Raw genomic sequence first — 17,226 nt, 5'->3', positions numbered from 1 at the left:
GACTACGTGCGGACGTAATATCCTCAAGCATGCGGAGTAACATCTTTATAATCATTTCATAACACCCCACATGCCAAGCACTCAAACATATAAACCTAATGCAACTGGATCGTACTTGCTTCTCACGCCGAGTCCGTATCTGTAGTAAAATTATGTTAATTGTATAAAACAGCTTAAACTTGTACTCAGATGTGGTTTTTGCGCGCTCAGTGCTTTGTTTTGCCAAGATGACTGACAAACAACATGATTGTTTACCGGGAGAATCAGATAGAATGCAACCTTAACTCTCCTGAAAAGTCGGGATGAACTCTCTTCTTCCAGGATTAAAACAAGACTTTATCTCTCAAAATCAAGGTTTTGAGGAATAAGTTTCTCATTTATATTTATAATATCTATATTTTATTAGGCCTCTTTGACACATTTTCTTCAGTTTTTTCTACTTGTGCACCTTCTCCAGTCTGCCATTGCAATGACAAATTAATAAATATGATTTGTTCTATCATCTGGTTCGGTCATGCAACTGCACGTGTTCTTGTTATGTTGTAGCTATAATCGGAACCACGGACCTTTAGAAGCGCCTAGCGAGAGAGAGAGAGCTGAAATTAACGTCTCATCTGTTGGTCGGTTACTAAGGAACGCAGATGTTGATAACATGGATACATGTGTGTTTTTTGGACTAGCTGTGCTGTGGACACACGCTCAGCCGAAAGCGGGAAGGAACACGCACTACAACCTCGAGCCATGTCGACCCCGTTATATATTTATATAGTGAGGGGCGTGGCCAGTGGAATGTAGCGCAGCCAATGGCGGCGCAGAGGAGGCAGCTGGGCGTTCCACTCGGCTAGGAGCAGAAGTTGAACAGCGCGAGCCGAGACAGACCTCCAGAAAGGCAGATAGAGAGGGGCCAGAGGAAGCGGCCCTCTGCAGGAGGGGGGGCTTATTATAACAAATACACACATGTGTGAACTGTCTGGCTGCACGATAGGTCATATGTGGATAACAGTTTTTTTTAGAAAAGCATACAACTGCGGCTTTACATTTAAAATGCCTATTTTAGTTTTCCTGTTAGACACGTCCGCCTCTATGAATCAGCGCACTTATTTGGGTACGACGTATCTGGACATTGCTAAAGGCGCGGTTGAGGTCTTTATGAAGGTAAAGAATGATTTTACCCCGACTTTTTTCAGCAAGTATGTACCTATGGTGAGAACAGGGTTCCTTGGGCAAGATCGGTCGAAATTAATATATGTTGTTTTGGTTTTCTTTTTTGACAGCTGCGTGCTCGAGACCCGGCTAGTAGAGGCGACAGGTACATGCTAGTTACATTCGATGATCCACCATACGGAGTGAAGGTAATTAGCAACTGATACAATTTTTACATTTGACTAGACGAACATATTTTTCTGTCAGTAAGACTTTATTGTCCTTCTGGTCTGTAGTCAGTGTCGGGCGGCTTCCCGGTGGCAAAAAAAAACGGCAAATTATTGCTCCAAACACTCGCAGATCCGGAGCTGCACTGCCTCCGAACATCCAGCGGACATTTTGCTTTTGTGTTGAGAGAAGTCTCGGGCGTTGAGATGGAGGCGGAGAGATTTATTATCAGCTCTGACGTCACTCTTTTTTCTAACAGAACAATGTGTGGATGGGTCGAGGAGCCCGCCAATCAAACTCTGCCCCGCCCCTTGCACCAGACACACATTACCATTGGTCATTCTGGGCTGAAAGTTGATAAGCCCTCTTCATCATAAGATTTTTTATTTTTTTTTTATTTTTATGAGTTCGCTAGAATCGGATTATCATTATTCATTTAAACAGTATTTGTCATGCCGATACTGTCAGTATCATGGCCCAGTATAGAAACACTCACACATAAATACAAACATGCAACTTGACAATCACTGCAATATTTTAATGGGCTTAATGTCACCAAAGCTGTCCTCCCCACCAACCTAACGACCTGATTTATTAGATGGCACATCTCTCTTTCTCTCTGAGCCCAATAAGATCCAAAAGCTAAGTCCATGAACCCCTGAAGTCTGAGAGAAACCTCTCTGAGCATGGCTGACTCTGTGGCTGTGAGTGTTTACTCCATTCCATGTCATCAATGCCAAACAATTACGTTTGCATGCCTCACGACCACATAATTAAAATGCTGGAGCTGGACACATGTTATAAAGTAAACAAAAAAAGGTCTTAAAAGGACTAATTAATTCCACATTTCTTGGTTTTTTATACCTTGATTTTTTTTTTGCACTTTGCAGAGCAGTTTGAACACCTGCAGGTTTTTAAAGGGATCAGACCAGATGTGACAATATTGTACATCTCATAATATGGAATGCAAACTATATACAGTCTAGTACTTTATGTGTCAAAACATGAGGGACACACTTGTAATTACCACACATGCAACAAAAAAGGAAGTTTTTTAATAATGAATGGTTCAGGATAAGTATAGCAATAATCTAAAAAATCTAAATGTCAGGGTGTAAAATATAACATTATATTAATTTACACGTTTATCTTATCACTTATTACAGTTTGTCACTTCTAGGACTTATTTCCTTTGGCTATAGGTTGTTGGATCTGGTAGAAATGTCTGAAATATAATGATAAGTTGCATATTGTTATTGATATATTTTCATCTTAAGGTGAACTTGACATTAACTACTTCTCCTTTTGTGTTATCCAGTGTACCATCAATCATTCATTACACAAAATGACACAGGAAATTTCACCTCACTGAGTTTCACATTAAAACACTGCTAAAGCAGAGTGTTCAGCTCACACCCCTACCCTTAAAACATTACTATGTAGGCTTTTATTCCATAGGGCTAAAACCATGAGTGTATGCTGCTGCCATGCTTCATGTAGTCCAAAGTGCAGCTCGCTGGGACAGTCTTACATGTTCCACCACAGCCAGTTTAATCCAAGTTGTCACTCTCCTGCCCCACACACCGATCATCCAGGAGATGCTGCCTATAAGTTCTTCTCTCATTGTTAGGTCTGTCCTCAACTCGTCTTCCTGTCTTTGTCTTTTGTTGCCGTCCCCTCCTTTGTTGCTTCTGCCCGCTTTGTGCACTGAGGATTATGATGAAAGGACAAGGTTGAGCTGAATGAGGATACTCTGATTGCACAGTTACAGAAGCAATAAATTGTTGATGTAGAGGCAGAGAGAGGAGATGGGGCAGGGGAAAAAAATAGAAAGATTCTGTAGTGTGAATTATTGAGTGCAAGCTATGCCTTATATTTCTGCTGGCCTACGCAACAGCCTGTGAATGTGTTTCCACCTTCAGCTTTGCTTCAGCAGCTTTGTGAGGTCCGTTGTGTGACTGTATAATACTTACCTAATATCATTCATGTAACACAGTGCTTTCCTAGAAATTCCACCTAAATCCTGACTTTGAAATAATATCCCATGATAATCCAAACATCTACCCACTGGCCTGATTTAGAGCATACTGCATGTTGATACAGACACATTTTTTTCTCCCTCTGTGTTGCTCCTCATCGCCGTGTGTCTTTAGCCTCCTCCCCTCCCTCTCCCTGCAAAGGAAGTGGTAAGCTTGCAGGTCATCATTAGATTAGGCATGAAGCTGCAGCAGTAAAGTACTTGACCCCACTGGAGAAAAGTCCAAGACTCACATCCTCTCCTGTGGGAGTTTATCACTGTCACAGAGGACGAGTAACAGGGAGAAGTGTATGTTTTTTAAACTTGTCACGTATGAAATAGGAATCCTAAATATGGGACTAAATGTCGACAGTATCATCTTGTTTCCAGAGCTTAATGTGTCCTGTTTCAATGTAATGCTATTATTCATTACTGTTTATATTATGTTATATTGCACTGAACAATGGATTGTGGATGGTACCAAAGGTGGCATCCTCTTGCATTAATCAGCTGCTTCTTGTCAGTGAACACTCTGTTTTCCTTTGTAATTATATAGTGTATCTGTGGGAGTGTATCTATTTTAGTTTGCGGCTGCTCACCCTGCGCTGTGACATAAGGCTTCTTCTTCTGCCTGTTGTTTAGCTGTGCAGTTTATTCATCACGCTCTTCCGTGTTGCAGGCTGGTTGGAAGGAAAACCATGCAACTTTCATGTGTGAGCTAAAGAACCTGCAGGCGTCTGGGTTGACCACACTGGGCCACGCTCTTCGCACAGCCTTTGACTTGCTTAACCTTAACCGCCTCGTCTCGGGAATCGACAACTACGGACAGGTATTTGGCACCGACATACAATAAGTGTTCCATGTTTTCAGATGCTTACTGTGAGCATTTTGTTGGTTCTTTTATTAGAAGAGTATTAATTAATGGATGTGAAGACAACGTCACATATGTAAAGAAGAGAAAAATAGTGCTTGTGATTTATTTTGGTGTATTTAAGTAACTTCCGTGGCATAGATCGACAGATTTTAACTGCAGATCTACTTGATCTTTTGTGTTAAAGATAATACGCTCTGACATAGAAATAGGAGAATCTAAAGTAATCTGAATAAGGCAGCTATAGACATAGATGCCATAGAAGAAAAAAAATGACCCAAGAAGAAGGCTAAGCATCCACAGGTGAAAACTAAGTGGCTTAACGTGGTCATCTCCTTCTTGTGCACAAGTTTTCTTAAAGCCCCTCGGCTCAAAGGGCAAAGATGGATTACTACACTCAAGCGGTGACAGTAGGTTTCTGCATCAGGAGTGTGTAAATCTATGTAAACACTCTCTTTGAATTAGACGAGGCTGACCTCTGCAGCACAGTGGTAGCAGCTTCTGTCCTTAACAAGCAACAACAGAACACAAACTGCAGCTCACAGATGCATTCTGACACAAAGCAAAGATTACCCTGGGTGTGATGCCGACTCCATACTAATTACTGTGTTTATGTGGATTCCTCTTATGCCTGTATTCACCGTTAGCCAAAACATGAGCCCAATTACAATTTGTGTTTTAGAAGATAGGAATCTTTTTTTAGCCGCAGCGCCTTGTGGAGTGTTTCAGGGCTCAAACAAGGCGCTTGCTGTTTGCCCAAACCCTGGATTTAATTGCTGCATGTTATCGTTCTTTTCTCAGGGCCGTAACCCATTCTTCCTTGAGCCATCTGTGATCATTACTATTACTGATGGGAACAAGCTTACACACACCTCTGGGGTGCCAGATGAGGTGAGAGCACAAACAAATGTGATGGTGCTACTATATGCAGTTTGTAGTAATGCCGTCTTATTTCCACGCTTTATCTGCCTTAAAAATTGACGATCCTCTTCCATCACCCTTTATCCTTGCTACTCTGCAGCTGCACCTGCCTCTGAACTCTCCTTTGGCAGGCAGCGAGCTGACCAAAGAGCCTTTCCGATGGGACCAGCGTCTGTTCGCTTTGGTATTGAGGCTGCCAGGAGCAGCTACATCAGACAATGAGCAACTTGGTAGCGTCCCCACAGACGAGTCAGCCATCACACAGATGTGTGAAGTCACTGGAGGTTTGACATTCTCTTCGTTTCATTCATCGTGTGTCTGCATTTTTGGGGTAGAACTCAATAATTCATTCTCTTGTGCTTGATTGCTTTGTATCCTGTGTTTTGTTTTTTTTTTTTCCTCCCAGGGCGATCATACTGTGTACGAACTCAGAGAATGTTAAATCAGTGTTTGGAGTCTCTGGTCCAAAAAGTTCAAAGTGGTGTTGTTATTAATTTCGAGAAGACTGGGCCAGATCCACCTCTTGTTGGGGAAGGTGAGTATGCTGAATAGTCAAAAAGGCAACGACCAATACTTGTTCAGGTTTTGTCAGTTCCACTTCCACTTCTGCAGCAAAGATAATGCAGAAAGAGAATCTTCTAATTCTGGATTTTCACTGTGCAGTTTCACAATAAACTGAGAACCACTCTAAATAGACACCCTGCTCCTTTTTGCAGATAACTCTGTGGACTCAAGCCGTCCCGTGTCATCCTTCAACCCACAACCTTGGCACAGCTGCCACAAACTTATCTACGTGCGACCAAACCCGAAGACGGGGGTGCCAGTGGGGCATTGGCCCATACCTGAGTCCTTCTGGCCGGACCAGAATTCCCCAACCTTGGTGAGCAGAGAAGCTAGAGAAGCTTTAACAGCACATTTATCTGGTCTGTTCTTCTGCAGGTGTCTTCTTCCAGTGCTCTCTAATCATCTCCATCTTCTGCTCCCAGCCACCTCGCTCTGCTCACCCTGTGGTGCGCTTCTCCTGTGTGGACTGTGAGCCCATGGTGATTGACAAGCTTCCTTTTGACAAGTATGAACTGGAGCCCTCTCCACTCACCCAATACATTCTGGAAAGAAAGTCTCCACACATGTGCTGGCAGGTAAGATAAATACACACTCAGCACACTCATTTTATTGCCTGGTGTCGGCTCTGGGACTGAAACCCAGAAATAGTAAGATTGTTAGATTCATATTTGTATTTATAGCCTTAGGAAGTTGTGAATTACTCTAAATACCACAGCAGTGAAGTACTGATCTACTTCTTACAAAGCTCAAGAAATATATGTTTATAATTTCCTTGCCAGGTGTTTGTGAGCAGCAGTGGGAAGCAAAGTGACATAGGACAGCCCTTTGGATATCTTAAAGCCAGCACCACTCTCACCTGTGTTAACCTGTTTGTCATGCCTTACAATTACCCAGTCCTCCTCCCACTCCTAGGTAAGACATACTGCAAAACCTAATATGCAGTGCATCAGTATTTGGATGCTCGCCATCTCAGTGTGGATGGAGTCAGCCCGTCATGCCTAACAGTCCACTCCTCTTTGTCTCCTGTCAGATGATTTGTTCAAAGTGCATAAACTAAAAGCGAACCTTAAGTGGCGACAGGCCTTTGAGATGTACCTGAAGACGATGCCTCCATACTACCTCTTGGTAAGCTAAGGCTACAGTGTTTATGCCGATAAATAGATTCATGTTGTTTTTCCCTTGGCATCCACAATTTCATCTGCTATCTCCAACAGCCCTTAAAGAAGGCGCTGAGGATGATGGGAGCTCCAAACCTTATTGCCGACACCATGGACTGTGGCCTGAGTTACAGTGTCATTTCTTACCTGAAGAAGCTGAGTCAGCAGGTCAGTGACGCTTGCACCCTGGTTCTCTTAGGAACATTTTCAGGCAGGGGGACAGGAGTAGCAGTGATGGTGGAGTTTTAATACACTGCACTACTTACTGTGTCCTTAAGGAAATGTCTAGCTGTTACTAATGAGATGTTTTGTAGCGTGTGACAAAAGGCAAAGATTTAAGTTAGAAAAACTTTGCCTGAGTTCACGCTCCAGAAAAGAAAGAGTTACATGTTGCTTGTATTTCTTACATTTCAGTAAGCATAATGCAGCATTGTCTGAGTCAAAGCTTCCCTTGCTCTCTGAAGCCTGAAAGTTGTGGCTTTTGGGCAAGCTTCTCCTCATGTTGCTTTTGCTCAATGTCTTGTGTGGCCTAGCAGAAGAGTGGGTGTCTGGCCTGCATCTACTGCAGATTGGCACGCAACTCTGTTGCACCCCTCTGTAACCAGGGCATGAGGTCAGAACAGGGTGTATGAAAGCCCTGTATTGCCTGGGTAATAGTAACACTCTCATATTTACACAACACAGAATGAAATTTATACAAAGACACGTTGTGTTTGCTTTTGTTCATGTGTATTGATCTGTATTAAATGTTTGAAAAGATGCCAAGAAACAAAATAGTGAAACATGTAGAAAGGTCTGCTCTCATTTTTGAGCTGTTATTTTATCAACTGTATATTGTCTCTTTTTTTTTTTTTTTTTTTGGCCTAAAGGCAAAAATCGAGTCGGAACGTCTCATTGTGTCGGTGGGTAAAAAGGCTCCTCAAGAAACAGGCATAAAAGTGAAGAACCACTCCAGCTCCCTTTCCTTGGCCCATCGGCGAGACTTTAAGCAGCTGCTGCAGGGCATCACAGGGGAGGGCCCGCTTCGCCTGGTGGACATCAACTTTAAGGAGTTCGCAGGCTTCCAGATTGCCCTGCTCAACAAGGTAGATAGATCAACAAGGATATGTTTCTGCAGTATATGACATACTTCCTGTTGGCAGAACACAGAACGATAACAATATTGGATGGGTTTTCTCTGACTGATGTCTAAATGCGCTCACAGGATGTAAAACCTCAAACGTATCGTAATGCCTATGACATCCCAAGACGGAACCTTCTGGATCAGCTCACCAGAATGCGCTCCAACTTGCTGCGGACATCAATGAAACTGATCCGAGGCCAAGATGAGGGTAATGTTATGTTTCATTTGTAATAGACAGGTACAGGTAGTTATTACAGTGTTATTAAAGAGACGTGCATGTCCTGTGGTTGTTAGACTACCTGCACAGTATTCCAGTGGCTCAGATGGGAAACTATCAGGAGTACCTGAAAATGATGCCGTCTCCTTTGAGAGAAATTGACCCTGATCAACCAAAACGGCTGCACACGTTTGGGAATCCTTTCAAGCAGGACAAGAAGGTAAAAAGATTTTACCTCAAACTGCTAGTCTAATATTAGTGCAGTTGTTGTTATCAGATCCTTTCCATTCTGTAATGTTGTTTCATCTTCTTTTTTTCCCAGGGGATGATGATCGATGAGGCAGATGAGTTTGTAGCAGGCCCCCAAAACAAGAAAAGAGGAAATTCCAGTGATTCCAACTCTGCTGCTTCTATGAAGAGAAGGCGAAGTATGTCTCCGCTGCTGCGGCGGCCACAGACTCCAGTAGGGAACAACCATACGGCGGCGGGAAAGTGTGTAGCTGGGGTTCAGGGGCAGCAGAACCTGGTCAAAACCATTCCACAGCACAAAGGTGAGATTAAACATTAGAGCTGAGATGCTCAGAGACTCTGTGACTAAAATGTTGCAGCATAAATAAGATTTCTTTTTTTACTTTATCAGGAGTGGATGGGAACAACATGGTGGTCCCTGACAGCAACGGTGACAGCATTCTTGGTCTTGACTCTACCGAGAACTGGCCGGCTGAGCTAGACACTGAGACGGGAAGTCCGGCTTCACCAAGCTTAGAGGACAAGGCTGGGACAGGAGCAGTGATTCGGGTGGAGGACATCAGTATGACGGAGGAGACGCAGGCAGAAGATCCTCTTGATGAGCCGTCATTGGAGGAAAAACACAACTGTGAACGTCTGAGTCCACAGAACCAGCTGGATGGTTCTGAAGCTGACAGTTCAGTGCTCGAGACCATATTCATACCCCCACTAGATGGCAACCAAGCAGAGCTTCGGACGCGGATCATCAAAGAGGTCCGCAAACCCGGACGGAGTAAGTATAAGTCATACATTCATGTTTAGGATAGATGAGGTAAAGTAAGTCATACTGATCTGTCTGTGTCTGTATGTATGTATTTCTAAGCCTTTGAAGCAATACTCAGTCTAATGAAAGAGGTGAAAGGGCCAGCCAATGTACAAAGGTACTTCATCCAACATGCCATCAAAGAAGCTATCAGGTAAGAGACTCACTTTCAGTTTCAGAATAGGTTGATGTCCCTAAACCAGAGATGTCCTTTCATGTATTTTCACTGCCTAGGTGTTTGAACTGGTTTGATGTAGGTGATATGAATGTGGAATCTTGCTCTCCCTAGTTCTTCCTGAGTTATTCTGCAGCACTGTGAATAAATGTCGTGTTCACATTTGATCTCCTGCGTCTTTCTGAATTCCTCCTGCCTCTCTTAACAGGTTCAAGAAGCGGGTACTGATCCAGCAGCTAGAGGCTATCCTCAACAAATTAGAGGGGAATCAGGCAACATCCATACAGCTTCACAATGACCATGGCAGGTAGTGAGCTGTGCTTGCTTTGTTAACGTACAATGAACGAGGCTCCTCTCCTCTGAAGTATATGTTGCTCATCACTGGACATCACCATCATGAAAGATATCTTTCTTCACTTGGAAACCAGTGAGGGAACAAGACTCATTGCCTGACAGAAGACACTCCCAACTGTCGCCATGCTGTTACATCACATCCTGTCAGAGGGTTTAACTGGAGGAGGGACCTTCATGGGGGATAAGTAAAGAGAACTATCATCCTTCTTCATATTGACAGATGCCTTAAACATCCATATGGCTTTTGTCTGTATGGGCACAATATTCAGTTGACAACACACACACACACACATTCACTCCATTAGAGACATACACAATAAGCCAGCAGGACCAGAGTGGCAAAGCAATGAATACACTGGCTGAGTCCTGCTGCTGATGTAATTCATTTCAAACAGACCTTTCTTCAGCTGGTCTGAAAGATGTTTGTATGACTGCAGCTATTTTTATGAGTAAAAATGTTGTGCACTCATGTTAATGTATGGCTGGCAGGAGAACTCTGCTCCATGCAGACATACCCTCACCTTCCTAGTGTTATATCTGCAGATGGATGCACTGTTGTTCGTCCACATTGATGTCTTTTTTTATCACATTGGTTTTTATTTTTACATTGGCACTTGGGTTGGGCAATATCAAACCAGACTTATGAGCAACTATATTTAACAGTACCAATGTCCACGGTGTAAAACTAATTCTGAAAGCACAGGTCCAGATGGAAACATCTGTGCAAAAATACTGTGTGTTCAGTATTACCATATCAAAGGTAAACATACCTATAAATATATAATGTACCAAAATACTGTATCCTTTACCATATTGCCCAAAGTAAAGTCTCATTCTATTGGTCAGAAAAGGACAAACTCCTATTATAAGTAGCCTACATGATTTCAAAATGGATCAATTTGTAGATGAGCCAGTGTCTTGGTACAGTTTCACGATAGTGTCTCAAAGTGGAAACAGTGTTTCTCCTCTTACCTGCCATTACAGCAATAGAGCGTTGCTTCAGTGCTTGCAACTGCTGGTATTCCTTTTAGAGTTTTACTCCTTTTAACCCAACCACACCACAAGCACTCCAGTAGTCCACAGCATTACAGCTTTATTCCAAGGACGCTTCATAGCTGCCCAGGTTCAGCTGACCAACGGCCTTTTGTTGAAGTTAAACAGCTGGTAATCTGCTGCTTTTTGCATAAACTCGACTCGGCACTCCTTCTTTTGTTCTCCTTGTTTTTACGACAGATGTTCACTACTTTTTAATGTTCATAGGAATATAGATTATTTTTGTGAATTTGATTATTTCAGAGTATAAGAAATATTTTGAAAGAAATGTTTAAAGCCATTTTTGTAAATTGTTAAATACATATACAAAGTGGAAAGTTGAACATACTTTTTTTTACAAAACAATAAATAAACCACCAGTAGAATGGTATCTCTGCTTCTGTGGCTCAGTGTGTGTGTTTCTGCTTCCAAAGTGAGAATCAATTATTGGGTACAATCATAACAATATAGGCTGTGCATTTATGTGTGATCGGATAGATTAGGTCTGTGTTTAAGTTTGAAATTCTTTGCTTTTAAGTTGAAGAAATATAAACCTGTTAGTGGATAGTGAAGATCATGTCTCAGTGACGGCTGGAGTTTTATTTACAGGCAGTGACCACTGTGACCAGTGTATTTATCTCAATAGTGTAAAGGCCTGAAAAATTAATGTATTTGTAAAAGATACAGAGAAAGAGAGAAGAAAACATTTTGTGTAACATAAAGGTTTACCTGTCTGTTTATATCTTGTTAAATCAGCTTTCATGTCTGAGTTGACCTCTGAGCAAGGCTATGCTATAAGTTTCAATATTTTCTTCAGCTATGATTTTTAATTGATTAGATTAACTTTATATCTTACCACATTCAGCAGAAACCAATGTGTGCATCTTAAACACTGAGAGTTTGCAGCATATGTGACAGGCAGGAAGTGCATCCTCCACTGCCACCTAGTGGCCACCACCACCAACAACAACAGGTTTTTGATCAAGTGGATTTCTTTGTGTGGCGCAGTGGTCCTGCATCAAGGTCACAGCTCCTGCGCACCTCTGCATAGTGTTCCACAGTGACTTCACTGGTACGAGTATTTGTGACTGACTTCTCCAGATAAACAACTTTAGTTGGCACATGCTGATGAAGACTCCCATTCAAGAGTTTGAAGCAAGGCACCTGGACCTGCCTGCAAGCTTTCACCGCTCCAACAAGGAGCTTCAATGCTCCTACATGTAGGTGAAGCTCACTACGAATAATGTGTCTATCTAGCTTTAAACATGTGAAAATAATGTCCCTATGTGAGAATACAGTTACTCCATTTTCTTAAAAAAAACAGAAACTTTGTAAAATCAGTATGAGTTTTATTAAATTAAAAACAATCTGATGAATCTTAACAAAATGTAAAATGAAGGAAAAATAAACTTAATGAATGTACCGTCACTTTCTCCTTCACCTTTGTGTTCACAGTATCATTAGCATGGCTGTCTAATGTGTCCTGCGCTTGCATCTCTCGTGTTGAGCTGATTTCCTGTAGCACAAAAAAAACCAAACACTTTTTTGCATACAGGATGTACAGAGACCCTTTATGCTTCCAGGAAATTAAGGAACCGTTCGAACAACAAAAGTTTGCTCAGACAGCTGCTGAAGACTGATGTGTGGTTGAAATGAAAACAGTAACAAAAAACAGGCTTTGTTATGCCCCTCCTACAAAAGATATACAAAGGACAGCAATATCCCACTTCAGTTCAGAAGGGACAAAGGGTGTCAATGTCTCATATCTTAAGACTCCAAAGCGATTTACATACTGTATATACAAATAAATCTGCTTGAAAAAAAAATGAAGGGTTGGCACAGTCAAGTGATGAATATGGTAATAACCATTTTATGGACAGAGATGCGTTTTTTGGACAGCATATTAGTTTATTTACAAATAAAAATGAAACTAGAGGAAGAAGACTCCTCGTCCACTCCCCCATGCCTAACAAAAACAAATCTTATCTGACGATGATGTAACGATGATGTTACAGACAGGAAAGGCCAGTCTCAGTGCAAATGCTCCAGCTTGCGTAGTCGTATGGGGTTAGGAAGAGCTTGCTGGTTGCGTACAGAAGATGGCTCCTCCTCTGGTGAATGGAATAGCACCCGACCCCGATGATTGAAAAGATAAAAGGATGGGTGGTTCCTCAGTGTGTCAAAAGTCCTACAAGGAAAAAAAAGGATGGAGGAGGAGTTATAAATAGACTGGACACAGCACGAATATGCCCCCTGCTTTCCAAAGGACAGAATGGAATTCATTGGAATTCATGTGAACTAAGCACTCAAAGCACAGGACAACACTGAAAAGAGCAACATGTCAAAGAATTATGATACTATCATAATACTGGACTCCACCTTCACAGATGCCGTCATACTACACCTGCTTTAGGATAAACATGACCACATGGCAAATAAAAACACCTCTGAATGCAAAATAAGCTGAAGAAATGTTTTTTGTATGCTACAAATTAGAAATATGTCTGCTGGCGTTCACACTGCAGGGCTGCAGAAGCTTTTAATGCTGGATCTAAGGATAAACCTTGCCATGCAATGGTACTATTATTAATAGCATACTGTTCCCTTTCCTCATGACGTGGAGTATGTGATTTGGAATATTTGCATTTACACTTGGTGTGAATGTGTTAACATGCGTTTATAACACTGGTTGATGTAGTATGAAAAGCTTCCTCTGGCTTGTATGACTAATATGTGGCTTCAAAATGACTTCAATGAGGTTTTGTGCATGTGTTGTGATGGGAAGAGACACACAGAAATAAATGCAGGTGATGTGGGGAGCTGTGTGAATCCCAGAGGACAGAAGACACAACAACAACATTATCTTGGGAATGGGGGGGGGGGGCAGCTTACTTGGTTTTGAGCTCTGAGGAAGCATCCATGTCTTTAAATTCTCCAGCAATGTGGACAATACCGTAACAGGTCATCACAAAAGATAATAAGGTCTGCAACACAATCTGTAACAACAGAAAAGGGTCATTATCAGAGATACAGACGACTCGATGAGGTGTGCTGTGAAGGTAGAAATGAACAATTAAAGGGTGAAAGCCACTCACGTCAATTGGTAGCGTCTCATGCTCCTTCTCTGTGAGCCGCATGTAAGATCGATCTGATGGGAGATAGTTTAACATATTTATAGAGATATTATAACATATTTTAAGATATTTTTTCTATGTGGCAAGATAAATAACATTAAGCAGGTTAAAGGATGGATGTACATGAGGCCTGTTATTACATTTACTAACGTACCAGCCTCACTAAACGCTAAATACCACCGCAAACCCCGCACTGCAATTTTAAGTCGTTCATCCCTGCGACTAAACCAAAGCGGAGCTAGGCTCTTATAGCATCTTGTTAGCTAGCTGCTGAACCGGAAGGCCCCGTCTTGTATTTTATCAGCCTACCCGGTGTTAACAGAGGACAGCTGGAATAAAATTTGACACGGAGGCTTCTGCCTTCTCTCTTTGCACGAAAACTTACGTTGTGCTGCTGAAAAAGCCGCATGAGCTAGAGCTAATAGTCCGACACCGACAACACCTTTCCACAACGACGAGGCCATCTTGAACAAGGAGCGATAAGGAACTGCGTGCAGTGTCGTAAACCGCTGTCGTAAACAGCCGCAATCATGACAGCGTCCAATTTAATCAAAAACTACCCAAAAAACGTGATAAAAAACAAAATAAATAATTGAGATACATATTTTATAAACAATCTGTTATGGTGTACATGTTTTACTTGTGTGTTTTATTGGGCACTTTTATTTTAACAAATTAAATGCCGAGGCTCTTACTTTGAAAGGGTTGGGCGAATGTCGGTTCTAGCCGCTGCCTCTTCCTGTTAGCTAACCCAGAGATTTCATGTCATATCGCGTTTAGCTTATTTTATCTTTGATCTATTTTCACGTTTTGCGGTACCCTTTACACAAACACAAACATGGGCGAGACGATTAAAAAGAAATTCGAAGCGGAATTGGAAAAATATACAGTGTTACAAAAAGGTAGGTGCCAGTTAGCATTGCATGGGTTCTCCAAATGTGCCATGTTGTGTCTAGCTAACTCACCATATTAGGACAACTAACAATACATTAAATGATCTCGTTCGGCATTTAACATGTATTTAAACGTTAACTCGCATTAGTTGCATTATGTAGATATGATTAATTGCATTTTTTTAAGTTCGAGGGTGTATTCAAAATGTCCACTTACTAGCTAAATACTGTCTTGTGCAGATGTTAGCAAGAGCATGTCAGCCAGGCAGAAGCTGGAGACGCAGCTGACAGAGAACAACATTGTTAAAGAGGTAAATGAGCTCTTTTTCTCTCCTTTTATCGATTGAAGTTAGTGTTTATAATCTGCTCTAACGTATTACGTTAGAATATATATTGTATTCTGGTGATATGGTTTAATTTGGGTGTCTTTGTAGGAGCTGGATTTGCTGGACAGCTCAAACACGGTTTTTAAACTCATTGGCCCAGCGTTAGTGAAGCAAGACCTGGATGAGGCCAAAGCAACGGTCATCAAAAGGCTGGAGTATATCAACGGAGAGATGTAAGTATAATTCACTCAGGTCTCTGTCATTTATTAGCAAAGACCACCTTAGTGCCCATAGTTAAGGTAGGAGAACAGGGGGGAGCTGTTCCCTGTAACACTTCAGGCCCGGGGCTCATGACAGCTCTGAATCATTGAATCATGTATTTTCACAGGAAAAGGAACATTTAGTTTGCAAGCTAATAATATAATAATAATTAAAACAAAATCCCTTAATATGATTCCTTTGCGCCATGGAGGTTTATCAGTGAATAATTACCTGATCGCATACCATGCCAGGCTGAAGTTATTAATAGTTGTTTGACTCCAAAAAGAATCTCTGTTTTTTCATATAGATTGAATTAGGGCTGCAACGATTACTCGAGTACTCGAGTAATATTCAAGGGTAAAATGCATCGACAACGCGTGATCAGAGTCATTGCAAAAATAATCGAGTATCTGAGTATCAAAAATACTCGTTTGTTGCAGCCTTAGATTGAATCTAAAGTATATGCATGACACCAAATGTGGCTCAGTGTGTCCTGGAAATCATACAGCCACTTGGTATAAGGTTAAGATTAAGAAACCTTTATTAGTCCCACAATGGGGAAATTGCATTTTTGCAACGGCATACAGATTGCAAGGGATAAGTTAAGAAAAAGATACATTATAAAATAGACTCAATAAAAAAAACAGTTCACATATTAACAGTTTTTGCACAGGTGAGTGGAGGTAGAAGTGGTTTATAGACTGTACATAGTGCATCAAAACTAAATAAATAATTTATTGTACACTGTGGTGTGTGAGTATTGCACCTATCAGAAGTATACTTATGTGCCCTTGTGTAGTATAAGTGACACTTATAGGAAATCCATTACACGCTTTAAATACTCAGCTGAACACTCACAAAGGGCTTCAGTGTTGCTATCAGAACAGATAGTGTCAGTATGCTCCTAAACAGGCAGAGGGCAGTCAGGAGTTTGATCTGAAGCCTGGTCACAGTGTATTAGCTGCAGCATGCCAAAAGTACATTCTACTAAATACTACTACTACTGCTCTGGACCAGTAAACAACGAACCACTTTACTTTGTAAGCTGTGGCATGTACTAAGAGTAAACTCACACAGGGTGTTCTGTATGTGTATATATATATATATATATATATATACATATATGTATATAAATATGCTGTTTTCTTCTGTTTCTTCATACTGTATGTGTGTTTTATTTGATTGCAGTCAAAGATATGAAGCACTCCTGAAGGACTTGGAAAAGAAATCTGAACAACACAGAGAAGTCTTGTGCAGTTTACAGCAAGAGGTTCAGAAAGCGCAGGGCCATGCGCTTGGCAAAGTCTAATGAAGCCATCCAGCTGCATGCACACTCACACACACTCACACGGAAGGTAGAACTATTATCATGTAAACCTGCTACAGAAGGCTGAGTAAATTCTGCTTGTATCTTGTCATTCATTTACAGTGTTATTACTGTGACTTTTCTCTTGTTATTAATAAACATGTTTTTCATGAATGGAGACTTTTTCTTTATTTTGAGGGAATTTTTTATAAATGATAACACAAACACAGCATGAGATGCGTGTGTGTGTATCATGCTACCACCAGAGCAGATGTTGTCCAGTCACTGTCCCACCCTGCAGCTCACAGCAGTGCAGCATTGTTCTCTTAAATACATGTGCTTACCGCCAAGGGAGGACGCTGGCTTCATGAATAATCCAAAACAAAGTCTTAAAAGGTCCAAAGACCGTAGTTAACATACAGTGCAGTGTGTGCCATAAGTTCACGCAGACAA

At 41.5% G+C, this 17,226-nt stretch overlaps 3 protein-coding genes across 3 annotated transcripts; 2 read left to right on the top strand and 1 right to left on the bottom strand.

Annotated features, from left to right (window-relative positions):
- Nucleotides 1-882: 882 nt before the first annotated feature.
- ints6l (integrator complex subunit 6 like) lies at nt 883-11,251 on the top strand. Its single transcript, XM_028416571.1, has 19 exons — nt 883-1,155; nt 1,275-1,352; nt 4,068-4,217; nt 5,061-5,150; nt 5,281-5,464; nt 5,587-5,715; nt 5,897-6,060; nt 6,167-6,319; nt 6,524-6,656; nt 6,775-6,869; nt 6,959-7,069; nt 7,771-7,986; nt 8,106-8,232; nt 8,319-8,461; nt 8,564-8,792; nt 8,882-9,262; nt 9,353-9,446; nt 9,676-9,774; nt 9,896-11,251. The coding sequence occupies exons 1-19, from the start codon at nt 958-960 to the stop codon at nt 9,918-9,920; spliced, it is 2,799 nt and encodes a 932-aa protein (XP_028272372.1). The 5' UTR covers nt 883-957; the 3' UTR covers nt 9,921-11,251.
- A 934-nt stretch (nt 11,252-12,185) lies between these two features.
- Nucleotides 12,186-14,482, bottom strand: mmgt1 (membrane magnesium transporter 1). The gene is made up of 4 exons (XM_028416434.1): nt 14,373-14,482; nt 13,949-14,001; nt 13,746-13,849; nt 12,186-13,041 (listed from the first exon to the last, which is right to left on the bottom strand). The coding sequence occupies exons 1-4, from the start codon at nt 14,449-14,451 to the stop codon at nt 12,885-12,887; spliced, it is 393 nt and encodes a 130-aa protein (XP_028272235.1). The 5' UTR covers nt 14,452-14,482; the 3' UTR covers nt 12,186-12,884.
- Nucleotides 14,483-14,699: 217 nt separating this feature from the next.
- Nucleotides 14,700-16,947, top strand: pfdn6 (prefoldin subunit 6). The gene is made up of 4 exons (XM_028416391.1): nt 14,700-14,889; nt 15,121-15,191; nt 15,315-15,439; nt 16,656-16,947. Exons 1-4 carry the CDS (start codon nt 14,826-14,828, stop codon nt 16,774-16,776), a joined length of 381 nt encoding a protein of 126 aa, XP_028272192.1. The 5' UTR covers nt 14,700-14,825; the 3' UTR covers nt 16,777-16,947.
- The last annotated feature ends 279 nt before the right edge of the window (nt 16,948-17,226 follow it).

Source organism: Parambassis ranga, chromosome 10 (assembly GCF_900634625.1).
Source record: "Parambassis ranga chromosome 10, fParRan2.1, whole genome shotgun sequence".
NCBI classification, from domain to species: domain Eukaryota; kingdom Metazoa; phylum Chordata; class Actinopteri; family Ambassidae; genus Parambassis; species Parambassis ranga.
The sequence above is the reverse complement of the archived record's forward strand: the minus strand, read 5'-3'. Positions and strand labels throughout refer to the sequence as shown.